At 39.6% G+C, this 25,784-nt stretch overlaps 1 protein-coding gene and 1 long non-coding RNA gene across 2 annotated transcripts in view; one reads left to right on the top strand and one right to left on the bottom strand.

Annotated features, from left to right (window-relative positions):
- The window catches only part of LOC125963408 (uncharacterized), a 500,580-nt gene extending 493,844 nt beyond the window's left edge, over positions 1-6,736 (bottom strand). The window contains exon 1 of the long non-coding RNA XR_007475356.1: positions 6,364-6,736. This is a non-coding gene — a long non-coding RNA (uncharacterized LOC125963408). The remainder of the gene's footprint in view (positions 1-6,363) is intronic.
- Positions 1-25,784, top strand: part of AVEN (apoptosis and caspase activation inhibitor) — a 197,251-nt gene that overhangs the window by 35,029 nt on the left and 136,438 nt on the right. Inside the window, exon 2 of the mRNA XM_004274038.4 lies at positions 3,816-3,993. Within this exon, the coding sequence (XP_004274086.1) occupies positions 3,816-3,993 (178 nt within the window). The remainder of the gene's footprint in view (positions 1-3,815; positions 3,994-25,784) is intronic.

Here is a 25,784-nt window from a genome sequence, read left to right as displayed (position 1 = left end):
TGTTCTTCTTTTTCAAGATTGCTTTAGCTATTTGGGGTCTTTTGTGTTCCCTTACGAATTTTAGGATTGTTTGTCCTATTTCTGTGAAAAATGCCATTGGAATTTTGATAGGGATTGCACTGAATCTGTAGATTGCTTTGGGTAGTATGGACATTTTAACTATTAATTCTTCTAATCTGTAAACATGAACTAGCTTTCCATTTATTTGTACTGTCGATTTCTTTCATCAGTGACTTATAGTTCACAGTATACACCAGACTTATTTCATAATGATGAGGTTAACATAATAATGATGCCTTCCTATTTAGTTTTCACATTGCTTTCATCAGTATTTTCTTATTTGTTCTGTTCTTTCTCTCCATCATGGGACTATGCATATTTTATTTTTTGTCCCAGATTTTTGCCAGATGAACCAAACATAAAATCTCTAGGAGTTTTTAAGATACACCTTTCTCTAAGTTACATCAAATGTATTCTAAACTTTATTACTTTTACTACCCTCTTGTGATGGAGGCTAATGACGACTTTTCTTGTCTCCACTGTTGGGTGGAGGTAATGAGATTCTTGTTCAGTGATTCTTCTAATTTGGGAATTAGTGAGTCATTCAGCTGTGTGAGGCCCAGCCTATTATAAACACTCTGTAAATATTAAATGAGGTGATGGCAGGGTCATTAATTCTATCTAGGTCTCCAGTCTTCCATTTCAGTGGTTATTTCTGTGTTAATACTTCCTTGGGTGTTTCAGATCATAATCCTTTCACATCAAGCTAATTATTTTGCTCAGGGTTACATTTTTGCTATGGCTATATCTGTGTTCAAAGTTTTTTACTAACTGGAGAAGACTCTCTGAACTCTGTTCACCCAGTGGGTCAGCAAAAGAATATTGGATTTTCTCAAATTAAACCCTGCAAGTATTTTTCAGCTGTAGTTCTATTCCCCAAATTCTCATCAGTTGGGAAGCTATTTTCTTTGGAATGTTCCTGGTATTTGTTATTTATATAGCAGGTATCATTCCGTCACATACCTTTAATCTGCCAGCATCTTATGGTTCTGAGAAACTTGCAGGAATGGTAGGAAACCTCTAGGTTTCAGGCAGTGTCTGCAATTTCTAGAATATAATGTGGATTGCCATTTTTTTGTGTGCTGTCAAGGAGGTTTATGATGATATTTGAGTGCTGAAAGTGATTGTGAAAGGTCAGTTACTCCATTGTTTCATGAAAACTTATGAAATTTGATTCAGGTGAGGACTGTTGCCTACTGTTAAATTTGTTACGTGAATGGTTGATTGGGGAACTAGAAATTTGTAGTGGACCAAAATAACACTACACAGACAATTTCCTAGATGTAACAGGGAAAACATATCCATACAGTGGGTGGATCAGGCTTCATCATCCAAATTCATTGGTTAATCTCAGCTTTACTTATGTTGGCTTAGCCATTTATCAGCTGTCATTTGATGTGATGTAATATAAGGTTCAGAGCACCATCTGTGATGTATTTTAGCCAAAAAATACCTGACTCTATTGGGTGTTTAGATTAAAAAAAATTTTTTATCCACTATTTCCTGTAAACTAATATACTAACACCACAAGGAATCAGCCAGACAGAAGATGGGTCCTTTTGCATTCTACCTGTACTGGTCTCTTCAGTAAATCAATGTCATAAAAATAGAGGTTGTACTAGATTCAAAGAGACTTAAGGGACAAGCACTGAGATACAACGCATGATCTTGAATTGGATACTGGCTTAGACAAACCAACTGTAAAGGAAATTTTTTTGGTCAGTTAGGGAAATTTGGAAATAGTCTGGATGTTACGTGAAATGAAATTTACTGAAATGCAGAAGTGGAGAATAACTCTGGTGACCAAGAAAAAGTATATATAAATATTTATATAGTAAAAGATCTGGAAGTATATACACTTAAGGTGTTAGTAATGGTACTCCCGGGTGATGGGAATGTGGGGTTTTAATATTTTTACTTGTCTTTCCCTCCTAATTTTCTGCAATGTACATGCCTGTTTCTGTGTTATTAAAAACTTACTTTAAAAAAGTCTAACTCATCCTGTACAGATGGATTATTTTAATATATTTCACAAATTCTTTTCTTGGTAAGGATTTTATAATCTTTGGGATACTCCTTTGAATTGTATCTTTAGATTCTATATACAGCTTTTTAAAAATTTAATCTTTTTTTTTTTTTTCGGTACGCGGGCCTCTCACTGTTGTGGCCTCTCCCATTGCGGAGCACAGGCTCCGGACGCGCAGGCTCAGGGGCCATGGCTCACGGGCCATGGCTCACGGGCCCAGCCGCTCTGCGGCATGTGGGATCTTCCCGGACCGGGGCACGAAGCCCTGTCCCCTGCATCGGCAGGCGGACTCTCAACCACTGTGCCACCAGGGAAGCCCCTAAAATTTAATCTTTTATTATGGAAAATTTCAAACACATATTAAAATAGAATAATATAATGAATTTCCATGTACTCATCATCCAGCTTCAGAAATGATCAATTATGCCGTTTATTTCATCTCTACCCACAATTCCTCTCCACCTATTATTTTGAAGCAAACCCACATGTCATATCTTTGCATCCATAAATAGTTCAATATTTATTTCTAAAAGATAAAAACATTAAAAAAAAATGGTATCACACCAAACAATAAGTAAATAAAATAACAATATTTCCTTAATATAAGAGAATGTCTTGTTCACATTTCTTCAATAGTCTTATAAGTGATTTTCTCTAGTTATAGTGTTTGAATCAGAGTACAGATAAGTTCCCAACATTACAATGGTTACGTGTCCATTAAGCTTTTTTTTTTTTTAGTGTTTATTTATTTTTACTTGTTGACAGTTTGCTTTATTTATTTATTTATCGCTGTGTTGGGTCTTCGTTTTTGTGCGAGGGCTTTCTCTAGTTGTGGCAAGCGGGGGCCACTCTTCATCGCGGTGCGCGGGCCTCTCACTATCACCGCCTCTCTCGTTGCGGAGCACAGGCTCCAGATGTGCAGGCTCAGTAATTGTGGCTCACGGGCCCAGTTGCTCCGCGGCATGGGGGATCTTCCCAGACCAGGGCTCGAACCCGTGCCCCCTGCATTGGCAGGCAGATTCTCAACCACTGCGCCACCAGGGAAGCCCTAAGCGTTTTTTTTTAAACATTTTTATTGGAGTATAATTGCTTTACAATGGTGTGTTATTAAGCTCTTTTAATCTATAGGTTTCTCCCTCCTCCCCCATCATTTTTTTTCCTTGCAATTTATTTGTTGAAGAAACTAGACCCTTTATCTTTTGTAATTTCTCACATTCTGCATTTTTCTGCATGCTGTCTTAATAATGCCCAAGTCTGGAAACTGTTCTCTGGAATGCGTCTGAGTAGGTTCCCATTTAAAGCTTATAAAATATACTTACGGAATGTGTTTGTAAAATCTGTAAACTGGAAGAACTAATTTCCATCCTAAAGTCTTTTGAATTTAAGACTCTTACAGCCTTGACTATTTCAGTAAGAAGAAACAACTCTTGAAATAGGATTACATTGCGGGTAGACTTCAGTGATTCAGTTACACAGATTTTAGGTAGGATCTCATCAGATTTCCTTTGCACAGCTAAATGAAGAGTTTACACTGAAAGTACATTCTGATGTAGTGGGGTTCTCTTGAAATATTATTTAATACTTGCATAAAGCTTGGTTTATAAGATGTGCTCTTTATACCTATGTACTATTTTTTTGTTTTCATTTGTTTTTAAAAATTTTTACTGCTAAGGCTACTAAGGTTAAGATTTCCACTGCCTGCTTATCAATTTGTCTCTAATGATTGCAGGTCGATGATGACAGTGATGCAGAGACCTATGGAGAAGAGAATGAAGAACAGGGAAATTATTCTAAAAGGAAGATAGTTTCTAACTGGGATCGATATCAAGATACTGACAAAGAGGTCGATAATGAAAGTGGAGAATCACAGAGGGGGACAGATTTCAGCGTTCTCCTCAGCTCTGCAGGTATGAATTCCAGTTGCGTGCGGACTGCTTAGTGCTATGAAAGTTGCATAGGCATTTATGTTCCTTTTTAAATAGCATTTTAATAACTAGAAATTCATTGTTTGTTCTTTGGATTTTAAATCCAGGTAAAGGACAGTGTGTTTAATGGTTGGCAAGGAAAAAGTGACATTTCTTTAAATGGAAATCTGGGTTTCCATGTACTGATGTAGAAAGACTTCAGTCCTGGTTGAAAGGTAAAAGGCTTTATAGGAATGAAAAATGCTAAACTATGCCCCTCTAAATTGGGTAGGCTGAGAAACAGAAGTGTTTTCTTTGATTTCAGAGGAATTAGTACTGAAGTTTATACAAAGGTTTACAAAGTTTCTAGAATATACATTCTTTTTTCCTTTTATACTCAAGAACGTACATATTAGTGGGTAGGCACATATTGTAGCCATATGTGTCTGAATACTGATACTTTCTTTGTTGGTTTTGGACAGTCTTCTCTGTCAGCAAGGGGAGACACTCATCCCTTCTTTGACCAGCTGTTTAAGATTGACTCCGTTGAGCAACGCACAGCAGTGTGAAGCCTGAGAGTAGTAACAGGAAATGGACCAGGGCTGGTTGTATAGAGGGCTGTTCCCTACCAGCGTGTGGCATAAGAATTCAAAGGAAAAATGGTGGCTAGACTTTTGGTTTTCAGGAGTTACGGATGGGGAGTGGGTGGGAGGTGGATGTGCTCATGAAAGGGCAACACGAAGGATCCTTGCAGTGCTGGTACCGATCAATATCTTGATTGTGGTGGTGGACACACAAATTCTTACATACACACACGTAAAAGTGAGTGCAAATAAAACGGGAAATCTGAATAAGATTAGTGGATTCTATCTATGTCAAATGTCAATTCCTGGTTGGGATATTATACTATAGTTGTGCAAAATGTTATCATCGGGGCCAACCGTGTAGGAGATCTTGCTGTATTATTTCTTATAACTATCTGAATTTACAATTACCTCAAAAAAGTTGCCAGGTTAAAAAAAAATTTAAAGGATGAAGCTATGAGAAACGGAAATAAAGTGAAAGTAATATTTTCAGACAGTTGGCTTTGAATTTCTTCTTCTCCCCAGCTTTTATGTTGCTGTTGAGTTGTGCCTTTCTTTTTTCTCATCTGCCTGTATTTTTGAATGTCTGCACCAAACTAAGTATCATAAAGTGATGAATTGTCTTCCAAGTTAATAGAATAAACCCTTTGAGTAGGAAACGAAGAGGTAAGTGGGGAGAGTATTAGATTTGAGTAGGAGAGCAGATTCAGCCTGGGGTCGTTATGTTTATGCCACGTAGCGTAACCCCCTTGTTTGGATGATGGCATCCAACTCGTTGTTCAGGGACTGGTAGCTCATCTTTTTGCCACTCAGATGAGTGTTTCCCTCTCATTACCTGCATTTTGGCCAGTTATGGATTTATAAGCACTTTTTTTCAAGATAGGAGAAGGATAAAATGTGGGCTCATCAGTTTCAATTTTTACCAGCTGTCCCACTAAAAGATTTAGGGGGCAAATTGAAGTAGTGCATAAAATTAACATGTGGACTGCCTACCAGTGGATTTAATTGAATCAGTTGTGTAGTCAAGTTACTAGGACGGTATCTGGCAATAAAAGAGACTGCATAAATGTTTGAAAGCAATTCAGAATGCTAGTTTAATCCAACAGTTATGCACATTGGCTTATGATTTTGGTTATTTATTGTAGCGTTTTATTTATAACTAAAAGCCTGGCATGGTTTGGGTCTTATATGTATATTTTTCTTGTAGTCTGTCTTTGCTTACTGATTTCTTAAGTGGTTTGTTTATCGGTGATTAGTTTCTTGGGAGATCACAACTGTCACATCTTGATATGTGCTTACATTTCTTTCCCAGTTTGCTGCTGATCTATCATTTTCTTTTCACTACAGCGTAAGCCTGAGAAGAGCTTCCGTGCTTTCTTCCTCTATGGTGGGGTAGGCTATATTGGATTACTTTTGAGAAGTGGAGTTCATTCTGTGATCCTAAAATATTAAGAATGTCCTCTAGATAGGCTGACCATATTCCTTGGAATGATTCTGATTTTTAGTATACTGTCCTTATTTGTATAAATACATATACAACCCAGAAAAAATATCACTGACCATACTCCTTGGAATGATTCTGATTTTTTAGTATACTATCATTGTTTGTATTAATAAATATACAACCCAGTAAAAACATCATAGACATGCGCATCATAAACTTTCCTAGATATTGCCAAAATGCTCTCCAAAGAGGAGATGAGCTGAACTTCCTAGAGTCCGCTGTCTTTGCCAATATGTAGCACTGTTAGACATTTTTTTTTTTTTTTTTTTTTTGCGGTATGCGGACCTCTCACTGTTGTGGCCTCTCCTGTTGCGGAGCACAGGCTCCGGATGCACAGGCTCAGCGGCCATGGCTCACGGGCCTAACTGCTCCGCGGCATGTGGGATCTTCCTGGACCGGGGTACAAACCCGTGTCCCCTGCATTGGCAGGCGGACTCTCAACCACTGCACCATCAGGGAAGCCCTGTTAGGCTTTTAAAAAATTTTTTTATTGTGGCCAGTTGATTGAGTGGTATCTAGTTGAGGTTCCTTCAATTATTGGAGCACCCACCATTTCCAGGTACCGTTTCAGAGGCTGAGCATACACAAGTGAAACAGAACAGACACAAACACCTGCCTCGTGGAGTTGACATTCTAGAGGGTGCAGACACAGAATAAAGAAAAGGAAACTATGTAAGATGTCAAATGGCTATAATTGCTTAGGGTAGAAGTGAAGTGAGGAGGGGCCTTTACAATTTTAGAAAGGTGGCCAGAGAAAGTCTTACTGATAAGATGACATTTGAATAAAAGACCGGAGAAAGGTGAGGGAGCAGGCATTGAGGATATCTGTGGGAAGAGTGTTCCGGGCAGAGGCGGGAGCAAGTTCAAAGGCTTTGAGATAGGAGTAAAGGAAATAGCAGAGAGGCCAGCGTGGCTGGAGCAAAGTGAGCAGGTAGGCGGTGAGGTCAGAGATGCGTCGCGTGGCCAGATCGCCTGGAGGCTTGTAGGCCATTATAAAGATGTTGGCTTTTACTCAGAGTGAAATGTGCAGCCACTGGAGGGTTTTGAATAGAAGAGTGATATAGCGAACTCTTGTTTTAACGGGATCATTCTGGCTGCTGAGTTGGAATAACCTGAAGACTGGTGAGGGAGGGAGCAGGTAGACCAGTGAGGCTACTGAAATACAGTTGTTCCTCGGTATCCATGGCGGTTTGGTTCCAGGACCCCCAGTGGATAACAACATCTGTGGATGCTTAAGTCCCTTGCATAAAATGGTGTAGTAGAGCTAGCCCTCTGTTTCCGTGGGTTCTGTATCTGCAGATTTCTGTCTGTGGTTGAATCTGCGGATGTGGAACCTGCAGATATGAAGGGCCGACTGCAATGCAGACAAGTACTGATGGTGGCTGGGGCTAGGGTGGTAGCGGTGGAGGTGGTGAAACATGGTTGAGTTTCGGATCTATTTTGAAAGAACTGCAAATGGAGGGTATAAGATCAGACTTGCACATGTGGGGTGTGAGATTAAGAGATGCACAAGGATGACACCAAGATTGTGGCCTGCAGAGCTAGAAGAAGGGGTTTGACATTAAATGAGATGGATAAAACTATAGGAGGTGCTCAGTTTGCACGTGTTAAAATTGAGATGCCAGTTAGACATCTGTATTAGTCCAAATCCTGTAGGAACTAGATGGTACAGTCAATATAATTATAAAGAAGTTTTAATGAAGGAAGCATTTCCAAAGTTACAGGTAGCACGTAGGGAAAGCACAAAGATAGTACAGCATTGGGAGGGCAGGTAAAGGCAGAGATGTTACCACCCCTGTTACTAGAACTCTGAAGGAGAGCTTCATGTGAGAAGTTTGCCTTGAGAGGATGAATCACCTTTGGTCTAAAGATGTAGCCAGCAAAGGTGACTCTACAGGGAGAGGGACAGGAGAATAAGTGCTCTGGTCTTAGACTCCTTTTCTCCTTCATTCTCCTTCCAAAGCTCCCCCATAAGCCTAACCTACTGGAAGTCAGAAGGCAAGGGAAGCCTGAAGCTGTGATCCATATAGATCAACCTCCTAGGGCAGAACAGAGAGGGGACGGGTGGAGAGTGAACCTGGAGTGATAACTGCAAGAGACCTAGCACAACACCCAACAGGAAGTATTGGAAATATTTCCAAGTAGCTTGTTGGATAAAGGTATCTGGGGTTCAGGACCCGGGTTTGGACAGGAGATAAACATTTGGGTGATGCCAGATGGTATTTAAAGTCATGAGAATGCGTGAGGATGACCAAGGGAGTTATTGAGTAGAAAACTACTGAGCCCTGGGTACCACAGTGTCTAGAGGTTAGGGAAATGAGAAAAAAACAGCAAGGAGAATGAAGAAGGAATGAAGGAGTGTTTCCAGGAAGAACGAGGGATTTGTGTCAAACACAGCTGACGACAACCAAGAATTAACAGTTGAATTTAACAACATAAGGTTACTGGTGAGCTTAGCTACAGCAGTTTTGTTGGAGTGGTGGGATAAATTCTTTCTTGGATTCAAAAAGAATATGGAAGGAGAGACATTTGAGACAGAAAGTATAAACAACTATTAATATTGAGGAATTTTGTTTATAAAGGGAAGGAGAATAATGGGCTGGTGGAGGAAGTGGGTCAAAACATATTTTTTAAACATGGGAGAAGTGATTGCATGTTTATCTGTTGATAGAAAGATCCAGAAAAGAGGTCAAAAATAATGTGAGAAGAGGTGAGAATTGCTGGATCTGTGTTCTTTGGTCCACATGAGGTGATGGAATCGTTTGTACAGATGGAGCGATTGCCCACTGCCAGGGGCTGGGCCAGTTTTTCAACTGTAATTGGAGGAAACCCAGAATATTTGGGCATAGGTGTAGGTAGTAGGTGGGTAGATGTGATGGGGGCTTGAGGAAGCCGTCTTCTGATTGCTTCTGTTTTCTTAGTGAAATGAGAAAGTTGTCAGTGAGAGTCAGGGAGGAGGTGTTGGAAATGTGAGGAGAGAGTAGAAGTTAAGAAATAGTTATGTATAGAAGACAAACTCATGTTTGCCAAAGGGGAAGGGAGGGGGATAAATTACGAGCATGGGATTAACAAGTACAAACTACTGTACATAAGATAGATAAGCAACAAGGATTTACTGTATAGCACAGGGAACTAGATTCAGTATCTTATAATAACCTATAACGAAAAATAGTCTGAAAAAATAGACTGAATCACTTTGCTGCATACCTGAAACTAACATAATATTGTAAATCAACTGCATTTCAGTAATAAAAAAGTACTAAAAAAAAAAAGAAACAGCTGTCTAGAGAGTGGGAAACTGAATGAAATAGGAAAATGTGGTATGGTTGCTGGGTGCTCATGGCCGCCCACGGGAGGTTGATGGTCATGAATTTAAGGTGAGAAAAGGTGTGTTTTCCCCCCATTCACATCCTGCTGTGTGGGTGCAGGTATGGAGGGATGGAGAGTAGGATTTAATCATGATTATATCGTTGTTCAGCCCAGCAAATGCAACGAGGTGAGAAAATAAAAGGGGTGATTAGGATGATTGCCGTTGCGTTCAAGCTGGGTAAAGAGAGACGGGCAGGCACGAGAGAGGTGAGGGGCAGAGGAAAGACAGTGGGATCAGTGGACTATAGATTTCTCTGTGCAGAAGGATTGTTGACCTCCTTGAAGGGGTATGAGTCGGAAAGTGGGGAAGAGGCGGCCATAGAGTGGAGCATTTCAAGTTTGGGTCTAGTGGGGCAGAGGTTGTAAATGATGGTAATGATGTACTCTAGTATAAAATCGTGAGGGAGTGTCTGAGCTGGCGTGGAGGCCTGGGTGGTTGCATTTCCTTAGCTAACTGTTGAGGCCGAGCATCTTTTTTTTTGCTGTGCTAGCTTGCTTCTGTGGACGGCCTGCACACATTCACTGACCATTTGGCTTGTTTGCTTCTCATTGACATATATTTTTAATATATTCTTGATACTTTGGATGTTTATTTTTACAGATATCTTCTATTATGGGATTTTTCTCTTACTTTTGTAATGGTATCTTTTGGTGCATGGTTTTATGTTTTAATGTAATTGAATTTATCAACTTTCTGTCTTACAGTTTGTGTTGTTTTGTGCCTTGTTTGGGAAATTCATCTTTCCCTCCAGATCACAAAGATATGTTCTCTTATATTTCCTCTTACAAATTCAAATTTTGCTTTGTTTTCTGAAACGTGTTAAATTTTATCAGTTGCTACATTCTTTCACAACCTTTAAAAAAAGAAAAACCTTATTGAGGTATTATTGACATATAAAAAGCTGTTCATATTTAACATATACAACTTGATGAGTTCGGGGATTAAGTTTGTACCTGTGAAATAGTCACGGCCATAGAATGTCCATCAACCCCCCAAATTTCCTCCCATCTGCTTTATCTTATTATTAATTTTGGTGGTAAGAACACTTAAGATCTACCCTCTTAGCAAATTTTAGGTATACAATACAGTATTGTTAGCTACAGGTACTCTGCTGTGTAGTAGATCTCTACCGCTGACCTACCTTGTATAACTGAAACTTCTACAACCATTTTTAGATTAGTGGAGTGAGGTGGCATAATTACTCCACCTTGCATTTCAGTCTTCTAAAGAGTATATAACTTTTGACGGTAGAACAGATCTGGATTTGAATCCTATTCTATCATGTTTTTGTCTAATCTTAGGCAACGCTATTTCTCTCAGTAGGAAATGCAGGAATAGTAGGAAGTAACAGTGTTTGATTTGGTGATGTCAGCATCTTATCCCAAATTTACCACTGATTTTAGTTCTGCTTAATGTGTAACCAAGGTACCTAGATTTAGTATTTATCTGAAATTTTTTGTTGATAGAAGCTTAGTTAACTGTGTTCAGTAAAATAAAGTCCAATTTCTTTTTTTCCTTGAATGTTAGACATAATAGCAGTGGCTGCCAACAGAATTTATATATCTTTGTTTTCCTGAGAAATTAAAAGTTATCCTTGGGTATAATATAACTGACTTATTGAGTCTATTTCTTGAATAATCAGTGGTGGTGATCTGAGTTATTAAACATTTAAAAGTTGGTGGCCTTAAGTTAAGTCATAAAACAGTCTTTTCCCCTTTGCAGCACTTTGTTCCCTATAGTTATTAATCTGCTTTTCTCCCCCATCTCAGTGTCCGCCACATGTCATGAAAGGATCACCATTGCCATTGCAATGTGTCATCCAGACTTGGTTTCCCAGTCAGGGGCTCTTTTCTTTGGACTGTTCTTTAGACATGATTTCCTATTCCAGAATTAGCTGTGCTTTGCGTACACCTCTGGTCCAATTCTCAACTGCCATTCTGAAGGCAGACCTTCTGCTAAGAGTATACCTAGCTTAATGGGGTGTTCTTCTCCTAGTAGGATTTCCATTACAGTGGTGAATTTTTGAAGACCATGAATGAATTCAAAGAGTGAATTTCTGTTGTGCACACAGTTGGTGTATATGTATGTTGGTATATTAACTTTGGAAGACAGTTTGTCATTTTCCAGTAAAGTTGACGCTCCAGTACTTCCAACCTTGGAAGATACTCTAGAGAAATTCTAGCACGTGTGTATCAGGAGACATGTGCATGAATGTGCATAGCTGTATTTGTTCAGAAGAGCCACAAATGGAAGCAACTCAAATGCCCATTAACAGTGGGTTGAGTACATAAATATTGTAAGTGGATGAATCTCTGAAACCTTATGTGAATACCTCCAAAATACCTCAGTATGATTCTATCCATAGAAAGTTCAAACACAACAAAAAGTAAACTGTGTTATTTAGGGATGCATGTTTAAATGGTAAAATGAAAATCAAGGACATGATTATTACAAAAATCAGGGCTGCGGTCACCTCCAGTGGAGAGATGAGGGGGAATGATTGGGGAGGGCGCATAGTAGGTGTGCATTGGGGTTGGTAGGGAGGCTTCTGTGGCGTCGGCGGTATTCTATTTCTTGATCTGGATAATGGTTCCTTGTGTTTGTTTAATAATCCTTTAAGTTGTCTATATCCATTGCCTATTCTTTACGTATCTCTCTATACAAGGGGAAAAAAAAGTCTAAAAATGGACTTCTCATGGTAGAATTTCAGTTACTACCATAGACCATGGGAAACATTTTGGGAGAAGCAGCCCTTTTCAGCACCTTCAACCTGTGTCTTCAACATGCAGGTGCTTTCTGCTTTGTTTGAGTTTCTGGCCAGGGGCAGTGGCATCTCATTTTTATAAATGGAGGATATGGGAAGGGGACTAGTTTGCTTGAAGTCCTTTTTCTGGTAGGATTGGGAGTCTTCAGACATCTGTTTAGTACTCTTTCTGGAAGCCTTCATCTTATAGCTAATCATGCCTTCAGCTTTTCTTTTTGAACAGTATTCTTGCAGTTCTAGGTTATGTTTCAAAACCTTTGAAAATGACACTATACTCTCACATTCAGGCATAAAAACTTAGATCTTTAGGCATTTTTTCTGCCTCCTACTTTGTTTTTCAAATGGTGAGTTATTGAAACCATGCCATGTGCTTTATTATTTTTCTTTTCAGATGTCACAGATAACCAGAGTTAGATGTTTACAGTGTGAGCAGGATGCACTGAAGCAACGTTGAAGATAAACATGAGGAAAACAGTCTTTTATGTGCAAGTCTATAAGCTGTTTATTTATTTATTTATTTATTTTTGCGGTACGCGGGCCTCTCACTGCTGTGGCCTCTCCCGCTGCAGAGCACAGACTCCGGACGCGCAGGCTCAGCGGCCATGGCTCACGGGCTCCGCGGCATGTGGGATCCTCCCGGACCGGGGCACGAACCCGCGTCCCCCGCATCGGCAGGCGGACTCCCAACCACTGCGCCACCAGGGAAGCCCTAAGCTATTTATTTTAAGTGGAACAAATAAAAATGATTAGACTACAGTTTGGTCAGCATAGTTCTCTAGGCATATTTTCATTTAAAGCTGTTATAGGAAAAGCCCATCTATCCTATAGATGGGATGCTGCCTGATTCATGAATCATTGAATAAAGCCAATTAGACCCCCAAAAAAGCTACTATATATCTTCCTCAGTGTATTTTTAAGAAAAGTTGATTTTGGGGGGAGATTTTAATTATAATATTAGATTTTCTTGCCTCTGCATCCTTTTGCCAGCAATTAGACCGAAAGGGAAAAGAAGGCTGTCACTCTAGCAGCCTGTATTTTTTCATTAAACTTTGAACCTTTTTTCCCATGAAGCAGTGGGACAGTTTGAGTTGTATTTGCCCTCTTTGATTTAGTTCTTTTGTTTTTTTCTTTTTACTTGATAATGTATTTTATTAGTTTTTACTAATATATTCTTATATTACGAAGGCAATTTAGTGGAAATACATTCCCTTTGATATTGGAATCATTTGAAATAACACAAGCAGAACTATACATTAAAAAAATCTTTATTTGAACAACAACAAAAAGACAGGTTAAACCACACACACAGGTTAAAACACACACACACACACACACACAAATCTTTCCTTTCTTACAGCTGGACATTGAAGTGGGTCTAATTTGATTTTCTTATTTTCAAACCTCCAAAGATAGAAGCAGCTGAATACCTAGAAATTTGTTTGCTACCCTACTGGTCTCCTGCACCATTGTGTTTTCTATTGTTTTGATGAAGACTCTTTGTCTACTTTTACCGTCCAGCTGCTTCATTTTTATCATGTTTATCATTAACTGTCAATTTTCACCCTCTTGCTCTGAAACTGTAGTTTTCCTTAAACAGACGCAACCTAGGCAGCTTTAATTCCTTTTCCTTTTCCTTTAAATCTGTGACCTTTTGATTTCCATTTGTTGAGGGATTCTGGTTGATCCACCGCGATTGTTTTCAGCGCTGTGTTTTCTCTCTCCTGGTACTCCCCACCTCTCTTCTTTGTTCTTTAATTGGAGGTTACCGTTATTGGCTTCTTCGGCTATATCTAGTGCTGCTTCGGCTTTCTCATGAAATGGAATTATTTCTCTCCTTTGCACCTCTGATAAAGTCTATCCGCTTTATTTCCCCACAGTTTGAGGAAAGGAAGTGTAGATCTTCTCTACAGGTCGGATCATCTAAGTCATCCAAAAAACTCAGCAAAAATCTAATCTTCTAGAGATTTCATTTCAGCATTTATTGCACTGCTGTTTTTCTTCTTCTTTAGCTCTCAATTTAGCTTATACTTCATTTTGCCTTCTCTCTCTCTCTCTTTTATTTTTTTGCAAATTAATCTTTCTCAAAAAGTATTAGAGAGTCTCTCTTTATGCTTTTGGTCAGAGGTCTCAGTTTCTCATTTGAATATTTTGTGCTTCACCTTTATCTTCTAATCTTTCTTTTTGTCACCTAGGGTTGTACCAGTTGAGAAGCCTTTTATATAAATGGATCTGTTTTTACATCATTTTTTATGGTCATCAGTCATCAGACATTTTATACTCATCAGAGAGTTTTGCATGGAGAGCTTCTGATTTTAGCTTTATCTTTATTTATTTTCATGGGTTTTGACTTTGATTTTCTTACTACTTCTATTAAAGTCTGAGGGATTTTAACCTGTTGAATTATATTATCTCCAGAGGTACCCAGCTTTCATCCAGTTTGATCTGTTCCTTAAAAAATTTGTCTTATGGCAAACTGTAGTCAAATAACACTTGGTTCGATGACTGATTTTGGTCCCAGAGCAGCCATTTTCTCACCACCACCATTTTTGGCTGTTGCTGCTGTCTTCCTGAGCCCAGTCCTTCAGAGCTGAGCCGTGGTGACTGAAATGTCTCAAGTTCATTTTATGAACTGAATGTTTATTTAGACTATTAGATAATTTAGATTATTCTTACTAGAAATTTTACTGAGAGAACATTACTGAATCTTTTTGGATTTGACTTGTATTCCAGATACTGTTCTGGTTGATAAATGTCTAACTGGCTACATCATCCAATCTGCATGTTACATTCTAACAGCATCTACATATTCCTCTCAACTCTGCTGTCTACCCTCTCAGTCTGTTTATTCTTGTGGACTCATCCTTCCCTTTAAAAAATTACCCTCATTTAAAAGAGGGTTTTGGGAAGCAGAGCAAATAAATGCTCATGATCAATGTCATATTTAAGTGGAAGTTGATAAGTTCTCTTTACTTGCTCTAGAAAGAGAGAGGATAAAAGAGTTATTTTGGTAAAAGCTTTAATGAAGGTCAGGGTAGAACCTCTTCTAATATAAAGAGCATGGAACATGAATTTAAAGGCTATGAAAAGGGCAGACATAACCATAGGATTGTGATAACAAAGTCATCTATTTCAGTAAGTGTACCCAAAGTGTTGTATGTGTATTTTGGTTGTAGAATGGAAGGCGCATTGGATTGAAGGATGTCAGCTGAACTGTCTTGGTTCTGGTTGTCACTTACTAACTACATGCCTATGGGGGAGTGAAACTCTCGGAACTTCCTTTTTTATTTTTTTAAACTGTAAAAAATAATACCTGCCTTGCTTTAATCCAGGATGGTTGTAGGGATCATGTAGAACTATTAAATAAACTATAAAGTGCTGTAAAATGTTAAGAATTATTTTATAGGCAAAGACAAGCAAACTGTTGGGGTAGACATACAGTGTAAGTGTGACGATTGAGAAAATCTAGTTGTATTTAAAATCATGCCATTAACATGGGGCCATCATTAAAGTAACAGCATAATACTGACATATATAATTAGAATATAAAACACAATGGCCATTAGCTCGTTTTCTCTCTTATGGGATTTGTTGACCTCTTTCAATCTCTACAACTACAGAGGTGACACAGGGAACTTGAAAGATGATTAAAAATGGGAAAAATTGGATCTGTGATGAAAGGTTTATGATGCTAAGGAAAAGAAGTCTGAGAAGTGATTTAATAATTATGTCATATGTGTTCCAGGCCCTAAAGACAATGGAAAAAACCAAATGGGCTCAACTAAAATGTAAGGGAAATCGATTAGATATTCATGTACATTTTGTACGTGAGATGTTAACTGGGCATCCGAGGGAGAGTTGGGGAATCATCCTAACTGTGGAAACCTTGCAGAATAGATATGGTCTCATTTGACTGGAATGGATCCGACAATTGTCCTTCCTGCGGCACAGGGACAGGCCAGGTGATTTGTCAAGGAATTTAATTTTGTTATTTATTTATTTGGCTGTGCCTCGCGGCTTGCAGGATCTCTCAGTTCCCCTACCAGGGATTGAACCGGGCCACAGCAGTGAAAGCGCCGAATCCTAACCACTAGGCCACAAGGGAACTTCCAGGGAACTTTTTTTTAAATCCTATAATTCTGTTCTCCTGGCTTCTTTAAATTTTGCAATGATTCTATAGCATTTTACTCAAGCGCATTAAGTTAACACTTCCAGTGTTCTCAGAAGGGTTAGGCTTAAAATAAATAAGTAAGGGGTGTGTGTGTAAATGGGTCCCTGTGGCCATTAGTGACCCTGTGACAGCAAATGACCTTAAGCTAACAAGCTGATGGCAATAAGTACTGCCATTTCCTGAATACCTACCAGGTGCAGGATGTAGGCTTTTTTCTATATCATTGATTTGGAATGGTAACTACAGGGTAGATTTCATTATCTCTACATGTGTTGAAATTAAGCCTTAAAAACAATGTTAAATAATATATGCAACATTCACACGTCTAATATGCAGCAGAATAAGGATTCAAACTTAAGTATGTCTGGCTTCAGAGTTGGTGTCTTTCCCATTTGACACTCTCCATTAAAGTCTACATGTACATCATTATCTAAGATACACGTTCTCTTGTATATCTGTCTCTGCAAAAGGAAGCTTTATTGTCGACACTTGGTCTGCATCTTGGGACAGGGTTTGTGATTGGTTAAGAAGCTGCCATGGGGCTGGAGGCAGACGTCCAGAGGCCAGGGAGCTGCAGCAGGGCCTTAGAAGGTGCGGCCCCTGGAGGCTTCTAGTCATGCTTACGCTGAGCGTTTCAAAGAGGCCTCGCCCAGCCCTGCCTCAGGCTGGCCCGAGGAGGTTGCTCAGGTGGTTGTCCTTCCTGATGAATTTCACCTCGTCTTCCAGGAAGTGTTTCTCTAGGAAGTCCAAGAGATGGGAGTCTCTGTGGGCAGAACCCAGGGCGTGCAGCTTCAGCAGGACCTGGTTCAGGGTTTCCTCTAGGGCCAGGGCCCCTTCCTTGCCACCCAGACTGTGACCTCACTCATCTTGAGGCTGCCTCTTCATGTCCTGGAAGAGGACTCAGCTGCAGCCCTGGTTCTGGATCTTCTAGAGATGTTTGGTGCCCTTGCATTTTCCCGGCAGCTCATCGCCAGCCACACTTTTGCAGCTGGAATGGAAGCCCAGAGAGAGGGAGGTGTAGGAAGCCCACAGATGCAGGTTGATCAGGTGGGTGATAGCAGCTTTGACCTTGGTAGAATAATTCTGGTGGATCTGGGAGCTCATGGTTGATTGGCGACAAGGAGCTAAGCACAAAATCTGGGGTTAACTGTTGTGGGAAGCAAAGGATGGCAAGGAGATGTCCTGGAGGCTGCAGCTGGAGAGGGGACTTGAGGGGTGATCAAGAGGCTGGAGTAAGGGGGCAAATCTTGGGTCTATTCCACCTAACACTGCTGAGGCAAGAGACAGGTCCAAGGACTGCCTGGTGCTGTTGATTCTTTTGGTCAAAAAAAAAAAAAAGCCAATATCAAATGAATTTGATGGAAAAAAACCTCAAATATGTCTTTTCCACCTGAAAGGTGACATAACTCAAAAGATTAAAACCCACACAGGATACTGCATTGTATATTCTTAGTGTATCGTCATACTTGAAGGGAGTGGAAGGAATACCTTCGCATGATTTGTTACGAGAATACTGCATCTGTCTCAGCATTTTCAGTTAACCTAAGAATGGAACTGATGTTAATGAAATCTCAATATATACTGCTTAAGTTTGTGACTGAGTGTGGTGTACATTCCCCACATAGCTTTTCATAATCTGTGGTGGGAATTCCTCTTGGAAATGAAATCTGTATCTTACACGTTTTGCTGGCACTTGTAGAAGGGACTTAATAGTCACGTGATCATTACCTATTATCCCTTAAATATTGCATCCTGTGTATTGTACATAGAGGGAGATGTTTCAGTGTTAATGACACTGCTACTCTCTTAAAATCATGAAGTTTGAGAAGGTTTTTCTTCATCTATTCATCTATCATTTACTAGCTAAGTAGATAATTTATGTGGTTTTAATATTTACCTTGAGAATTCTGTGACAGTAGAGTGTTCTGCCTTGTTTTTATAGAGTTTAGTCTTTATGAAATTTTATAGTGAAATTTGAGGTTATCATGAATAACTTTGGATAACCAAAATGAGTAGAATTCTAAGTTTGTTGTCACGAATTTCTACCTCCATGGTGGGAATGCAACGGGAATCACATCTGTCAGAGAGACAATCAGGCACCCGGGCTTTCTGGCATCTCCTGTTTAGAAAATTATAGAAACTTTCAGTTTTAGAGATAGAAGAATCCTTGGAGGTAATTTTTTCATTATCTTTTCATTTCCTTTCTTGAGTTTCTATTTTTGAACATTTTCTAGAAATTAAGAGAATGAAGCTTAAGGAGATTAAGTGACTGTGTCCATGGTCTTGATATTGAGCAGCTGTCTTTGGCTTCAAACTCAGGATTTCTAACTTGTAGTCATTCCTTTAGCAAACACTTAACAAGTGTCTACACTGTGTCCCATGTCATGCCAGGTGTTAAGGGTACAGAAATGCCTAAAACATTCCCTGTGATTAAGATTATTGTTGGAACCCATTTATGATAAAAACCCTGCAGAAAGTAGGCATAGAGGGAACTTTCCTCAACATAATAAAGGCCATATATGACAAGCCCACAGCAAACATCATCCTCAATGGTGAAAAACTGAAAGCATTTCCACTAAGATCAGGAACAAGACAAGGTTGCCCACTCTCACCACTCTTATTCAACATAGTTTTGGAAGTTTTAGCCACAGCAATCAGAGAAGAAAAGGAAATAAAAGGAATCCAAATCGGAAAAGAAGAAGTAAAGCTGTCACTGTTTGCAGATGACATGATCCTATACATAGAGAACCCTAAAGATGCTACCAGAAAACTACTAGAGCTAATCAATGAATTTGGTAAAGTGGCAGGATACAAAATTAATGCACAGAAATCTCTGGCATTCCTATATACTAATGATGAAAAATCTGAAAGTGAAATCAAGAAAACACTCCCATTTACCATTGCAACAAAAAGAATAAAATACCTAGGAATAAACCTACCTAAGGAGACAAAAGACCTATATGCAGAAAATTATAAGACACTGATGAAAGAAATTAAAGATGATACAAATAGATGGAGAGATATACCATGTTCTTGGATTGGAAGAATCAACATTGTGAAAATGACTCTACTACCCAAAGCAATCTATAGATTCAATGCAATCCCTATCAAACTACCACTGGCATTTTTCACAGAACTAGAACAAAAAATTTCACAATTTGTATGGAAACACAAAAGACCCCGAATAGCCAAAACAATCTTGAGAACGAAAGAAGGAACTGGAGGAATCAGGCTCCCTGACTTCAGACTATACTACAAAGCTACAGTTACCAAGACGGTATGGTACTGGCACAAAAACAGAAAGATAGATCAATGGAACAGGATAGAAAGCCCAGAGATAAACCCACGCACATATGGTCACCTTATCTTTGACAAAGGAGGCAGAAATGTACAGTGGAGAAAGGACAGCCTATTCAATAAGTGGTGCTGGGAAAACTGGACAGCTACATGTAAAAGTATGAGATTAGATCACTCCCTAACACCATACACAAAAATAAGCTCAAAATGGATTAAAGACCTAAATGTAAGGCCAGAAACTATCAAACTCTTAGAGGAAAACATAGGCAGAACACTCTATGACATAAATCACAGCAAGGTCCTTTTTGACCCACCTCCTAGAGAAATGGAAATAAAAACAAAAGTAAACAAATGGGACCTAATGAAACTTAAAAGCTTTTGCGCAGCAAAGGAAACCATAAAGAAGACCAAAAGACAACCCTCAGAATGGGAGAAAATATTTGCAAATGAAGCAACTGACAAAGGATTAATCTCCAAAATTTATAAGCAGCTCATGCAGCTTAATAACAGAAAAACAAACAACCCAATCCAAAAATGGGCAGAAGACCTAAATAGACATTTCTCCAAAGAAGATATACAGAGTGCCAACAAACACATGAAAGAATGCTCAACATCACTAATGATTAGAGAAATGCAAATCAAAACTACAATGAGATATCATCTCACACCAGTCAGAATGGCCATCATCAAAAAATCTAGAAACAATAAATGCTGGAGAGGGTGTGGAGAAAAGGGAACCCTCTTACACTGTTGGTGGGAATGTAAATTGATACAGCCACTGTGGAGAACAGTATGGAGGTTCCTTAAAAAGCTACAAATAGAACTACCATATGACCCAGCAATCCCACTACTGGGCATATACCCTGAGAAAACCATAATTCAAAAAGAGTCATGTACTAAAATGTTCATTGCAGCTCTATTTACAATAGCCCAGAGATGGAAACAACCTAAGTGTCCATCATCGGATGAATGGATAAAGAAGATGTGGCACATATATACAATGGAATATTACTCAGCCATAAAAAGAGATGAAATTGAGCTATTTGTAATGAGGTGGATAGACCTAGAGTCTGTCATACAGAGTGAAGTAAGTCAGAAAGAGAGAGACAAATACCGTATGCTAACACATATATATGGAATTAAAAAAAAAAATGTCATGAAAAACCTAGGGGTGAAACAGGAATAAAGACACAGACTTACTAGAGAATGGACTTGAGACTATGGGGAGGGGGAAGGGTAAACGGTGACAAAGCGATAAAGAGGCATGGGCATATATACACTACCAAACGTAAGGTAGATAGCTAGTGGGAAGCAGCCGCATAGCACAGGGAGATCAGCTCGGTGCTTTGTGACCGCCTGGAGGGGTGGGATAGGGAGGGTGGGAGGGAGGGAGACGCAAGCGGGAAGAGATATGGGAATATATGTATATATATAACTGATTCATTTTGTTGTGAAGCTGAAACTAACATACCATTGTAAAGCAATTATACTCCAATAAAGATGTTAAAAAATAAAAAAAAATTAAAAAAAAAATAGTGATAAGCAAATGTGATAAATAAAAAAAAAAAAAAGATTATTGTTGGAACCTCCTACACTGTTGGTGGGAATGTAAATTGATACAGCCACTATGGAGAACAGTATGAAGGTTCCTCAAAAAACTAAAAATAGAATTACCATATGATCCAGCAATCCCACTCCTGGGCACATACCCGGAGAAAACCATAATTCAAAAAGATACATGCACCCCAGTGTTCATTGTAGCACTATTTACAATAGCCAGGTCACGGAAGCAACCTAAATGTCCATCAGCAGAGGAATGGATAAAGATGATGTGGTACATATATGCAATGGAATATTACTCAGCCATAAAAAGGAACGAAATAGTGCCATTTGCAGAAATGTGGATAGACCTAGAGACTGTCATACAGAGTGAAGTAAGTCAGAAAGAGAAAAATATTGGATAATATCGCTTATATGTGGAATCTAGAAAAATGGTACAGATGAACTTATTTGCAAAGCAGAAACAGACACAGATGTAGAGAACAAACTTATGGACACCAAGGGGGGAAGGGGGGTGGCATGCGTTGGGAGATTGGGATTGACATATATACACTACTATGTATAAAATAGACAACTAATGAGAACAGACTGTATAGCACAGGGAACTCTACTCCGTGCTCTGTGGTGACCTAAATGGGAAGGAAATCTAAAAAAGAGGGGATATATGTATACGTATAACTGATTCACTTTGCTGTACAGCAGAAACTAACACAACATTGTAAAGCAAGTAGACTCCAATAAAAATTAAGAAAAAAAGAAGATGATTGTTGGGAGAGGCAACAGGGGTCCTGAGCATTCCTGCATGTTCCTGCTGGACGAGCCAAGAATGCGGGACCCTGCCCATTCTCTACCTGAGGCAACAAGCAACCGTGAGGGATGAGGTAACATCTCCCCCAGGCAAAGGTCGGGCTTGCTTCCACTTACTGTAAGAGCAGTGAGTCTCCTAAGCTTAGTGTTCCTTTCCTGTAACATGACCCATAGCATGTGGAGGATTCCATGACGGGCTCTTTGAATTACTGCTCTGAGGCAGAGGGGGCCTGAGAAACCAATGCAAACGAACATGAAGCTTTGGCCATGAGTATTCATGTCCTTGGTCTCTGATCCAGGAGTCTCATGTCTTCTGCCAGCATCCATGGAACCGTAATAGGCTAACTTATTATCTTACAAATAGGATAGAGTCTCAGCCCCTGAATAGTCCTTGGCAAGTATCAATCGTGGGAAAATACAGGTGAGAAAACCAACAATTACAGTTCAGTGTGGGCAGCACAGAACTGTGGAACAACCAAGGGAGGGCACCCAGTTCATCTTGGGAAGGTCAGAGAGGCTTTTCTGAGTGCATTGCCGTTGACCTGGTCATACTGGATTGTGTGTCTGTTGAGGGTAGATCTTTTTATCCTCAGTATTTGGCACGGTACCCAGCACATGGTTCATGACTATAAGCTTGCCGAATGGATGAATAAACTGTTACTTGTAGCTGCTGGTTGTGATTTACTGCATCGGTGGTCCAGATATTTGCTACTACGGTTTGTCTCCTTTTTAAGAACTGTAGTCCTGGGAAGGTAGTCTTCAATGAAAAGCAACTCACTTCGACGCCTAGCATAAATCTATTCCAACAAGTGAGGAAGGTGGTCAAGTTGCAGGATATCTTGCATGTGGATTCATCTAATACTAAGTAATATTAAGGCCCAATTATTTGTTTCTTGACTTTTTTTTTTTTTTTTTTTTTTGCGGTATGCGGTCTTCCCACTGTTGTGGCTTCTCCCGTTGCGGAGCACAGGCTCTGGATGCGCAGGCCCAGCGGCCATGGCTCCCGGGCCCAGTCGCTCTGCGGCATGTGGGATCTTCCCGGACCGGGGCACGAACCCGCGTCCCCTGCATCGGCAGGCGGACTCTCAACAACTGCGCCACCAGGGAAGCCCTGTTTCTTGACTTTTTAATTTTCTAATACTACTTAGATTTTTCAGAAGAGTTGTGACAATAGTTCCCTTATACCCTTCACCTAGCTTCCCCTAATGTTAAATAACATCTTAGATAAACATGGTACCTTTATCAAAACTAAGAAATTAATGTTGGTATACTACAGACTTTATTTGAATTTCCCCATTTTCTCCCCACTTTCTTTATGCTTTCTTTGTTCTAACTCAGGATACCACATTGCATTTATTTAGCTCCTTAGTCTCCTCCAATTTGTGACAGTTTTTCAGTCTTTTCTGGACACTTTCGAAGAATAGTGGTTAGGTATTTCATAGGATCCCTCAGTTTGGGTTTTTCTGATATTTTCTGGTGATTGGATTGAGGTCATGGATTTTTGGGGGATACCACAGAGATGGTGTGCCTTTCTTGTTGGCACACATGCTATCAATGTGACATTACTGATTGTGTTGACTGATCCCTTGATGAAGATGGTATCTGTCAGGTTTCTCCACTGTCACATTACTTCCTACTCTCTGTTCACTGAGTCCTCACACTGAAGGGAATGGGAATTAAGCTTCACCTACGCGGGGGAGGAGTGTCAAGGAATTGGTGGGCATATGCTAAAATAGTGACAGTAAATAATAACTATCTTGGGGGAAATAGTTTTAGGTTATGCAAATGTCCTATTGCTCCTTAAAGGCTCAGGAGAACCAGTTCTCTCAGAATGAGGCCATGAGTTGCCTGGAACAAAGCATTTATATTAATTGAATCGGGTGAATGAGGGTACATTTGTTAAACAAGGTAAAACATCAATAATTGATTTTAATTTCTTCATTAATCAGTTACAAAATGCTTATTTATCTCTGAGGATGTTTTGGCTACCAATTAAGAAGGTACGTATGTATGTGTGTATATATATGTGTGTGTGTGTATGTGTATTTATGCATGTGTGTGTGTGTATATATATGAATAGCTTCATTCCAAATGACTTGTATACATGTCTAAAGTCCATTGATCAGAAAAACTTCATTTAAAGAATAGATATATATGTATAACTGAATCACTGCTGTACACCTGAAACTAACACAACATTGTAAATCAACTACACGTCAATTAAAAAAGAAACTTTTTTTTAAATGTTGTGCTTCTTGTGCAAGAGACTGTCTTGATGTCCCATGCAATCAGGAGGTGCAGTCTTCCAAAAGGTACTCTAGCAGTTGATAGATGAGAGGAAGGCATGCTTCTGTTAGCCAGCAGTCATCCCAGCACGTACCACCTATGTGGCTAATCTTCCATGGAAGTTGGGGTAATTCTAGGGTAGCCTTTGTTGCCCCAGGTGCTGTCCAAACAGGGGCTGGTCCAGAGATAGAATCTGTTTAATGTGTCTTTAGATGGATAAGGGGAAAAACATCCTGACATTTTGGTGTATGACATAACCATTTATCCTTACTGCTATTCTCAGCAGCCCCATAATCTGAAAGTACTCTTGTTTAGATATTTGAGTTGAGTAAGAGAAAATCTGGAATACTATTTGGTACAGTGCTACGGTGCTAGATATGGGTAAGGACTTACAGCATTTAAAAAGAATTTGTGGGCTTCCCTGGTGGCGCAGTGGTTGAGAGTCCGCCTGCCGATGCAGGGGACACGGGTTCGTGCCCCGGTCAGGGAAGATCCCACATGCCGCGGAGCGGCTGGGCCCGTGAGCCATGGCTGCTGGGCCTGCGCGTCTGGAGCCTGTGCTCCGCAATGGGAGAGGCCACAACAGTGAGAGGCCCGGGTACCTCAAAAAAAAAAAAAAAAAGAATTTGTAAAATCTTAAAAAAATATATGATCACGATTTGGCAGTGATCAAACCATTGGACTGAAATTTGGTTTCTTAACCATATGTTATTGCTTTGCTCCAGAACGGATTTTAGTGATGAGCTATTGTCAGGAATACTTTCATTTCTTTTTTCTTTCTTTCTTTTTTTTTTGCAAAGCACAGCATTTCTAATTCTTGGGGTCATCAGAGTAGGGTTTAGATGAGAGGAAGGGGGTATTCTTGCAGGAATTTGCAATGGAGAAGGCAACATTGTTGTGATATGTATTGGGGCCATTTCATATTAATTTAGGTTGAATAACAATATCTGCCTTAATTTGGGGTGGAGGGGGTTGATGAGGTGTAGACATAAACAAATTCAAATTTCAAACAAAATGTGTTAAAATAGTTCTTATTTGTAGAGCACTTGGCCAGGTAGTTGGTACTTTATGTACAACATTCTCTTTAACTTCAAGATAACCCTGCAAGGTTGGTACTGGACCGTTTTACAAATGAGGCCAATTAAGCTCAAGGAAGTTAGATAATTTGCCTAATGTCACATCACTAGTACATGGTGAAACTGCAGTGTAATTTTCTATCAGCCTGATTCCAAAACCCATCACTATTCTTCACTGAACTCTTACCTTCTGACTATGCACGCAGTTGGCTGTGTGGCAGTAGTCCCTTTTGGTATATTGTATAGAAAATGAGTCATTTCATGGTCTGGGAATAGTTATGTCCCACCCCCCCCTGCCCCCCTTGTAGTAAAAACAAACAAAACGTTTAGCTACTTTAAAAAAGTTATCTTTGTTGTATAGTTTGTTGCCTTTCGATC

Source organism: Orcinus orca, chromosome 2, assembly GCF_937001465.1.
Source record: "Orcinus orca chromosome 2, mOrcOrc1.1, whole genome shotgun sequence".
NCBI lineage: Eukaryota > Metazoa > Chordata > Mammalia > Artiodactyla > Delphinidae > Orcinus > Orcinus orca.
Note: the sequence above shows the minus strand (reverse complement) of the source record. Positions and strands in the feature narration are given on the sequence as shown.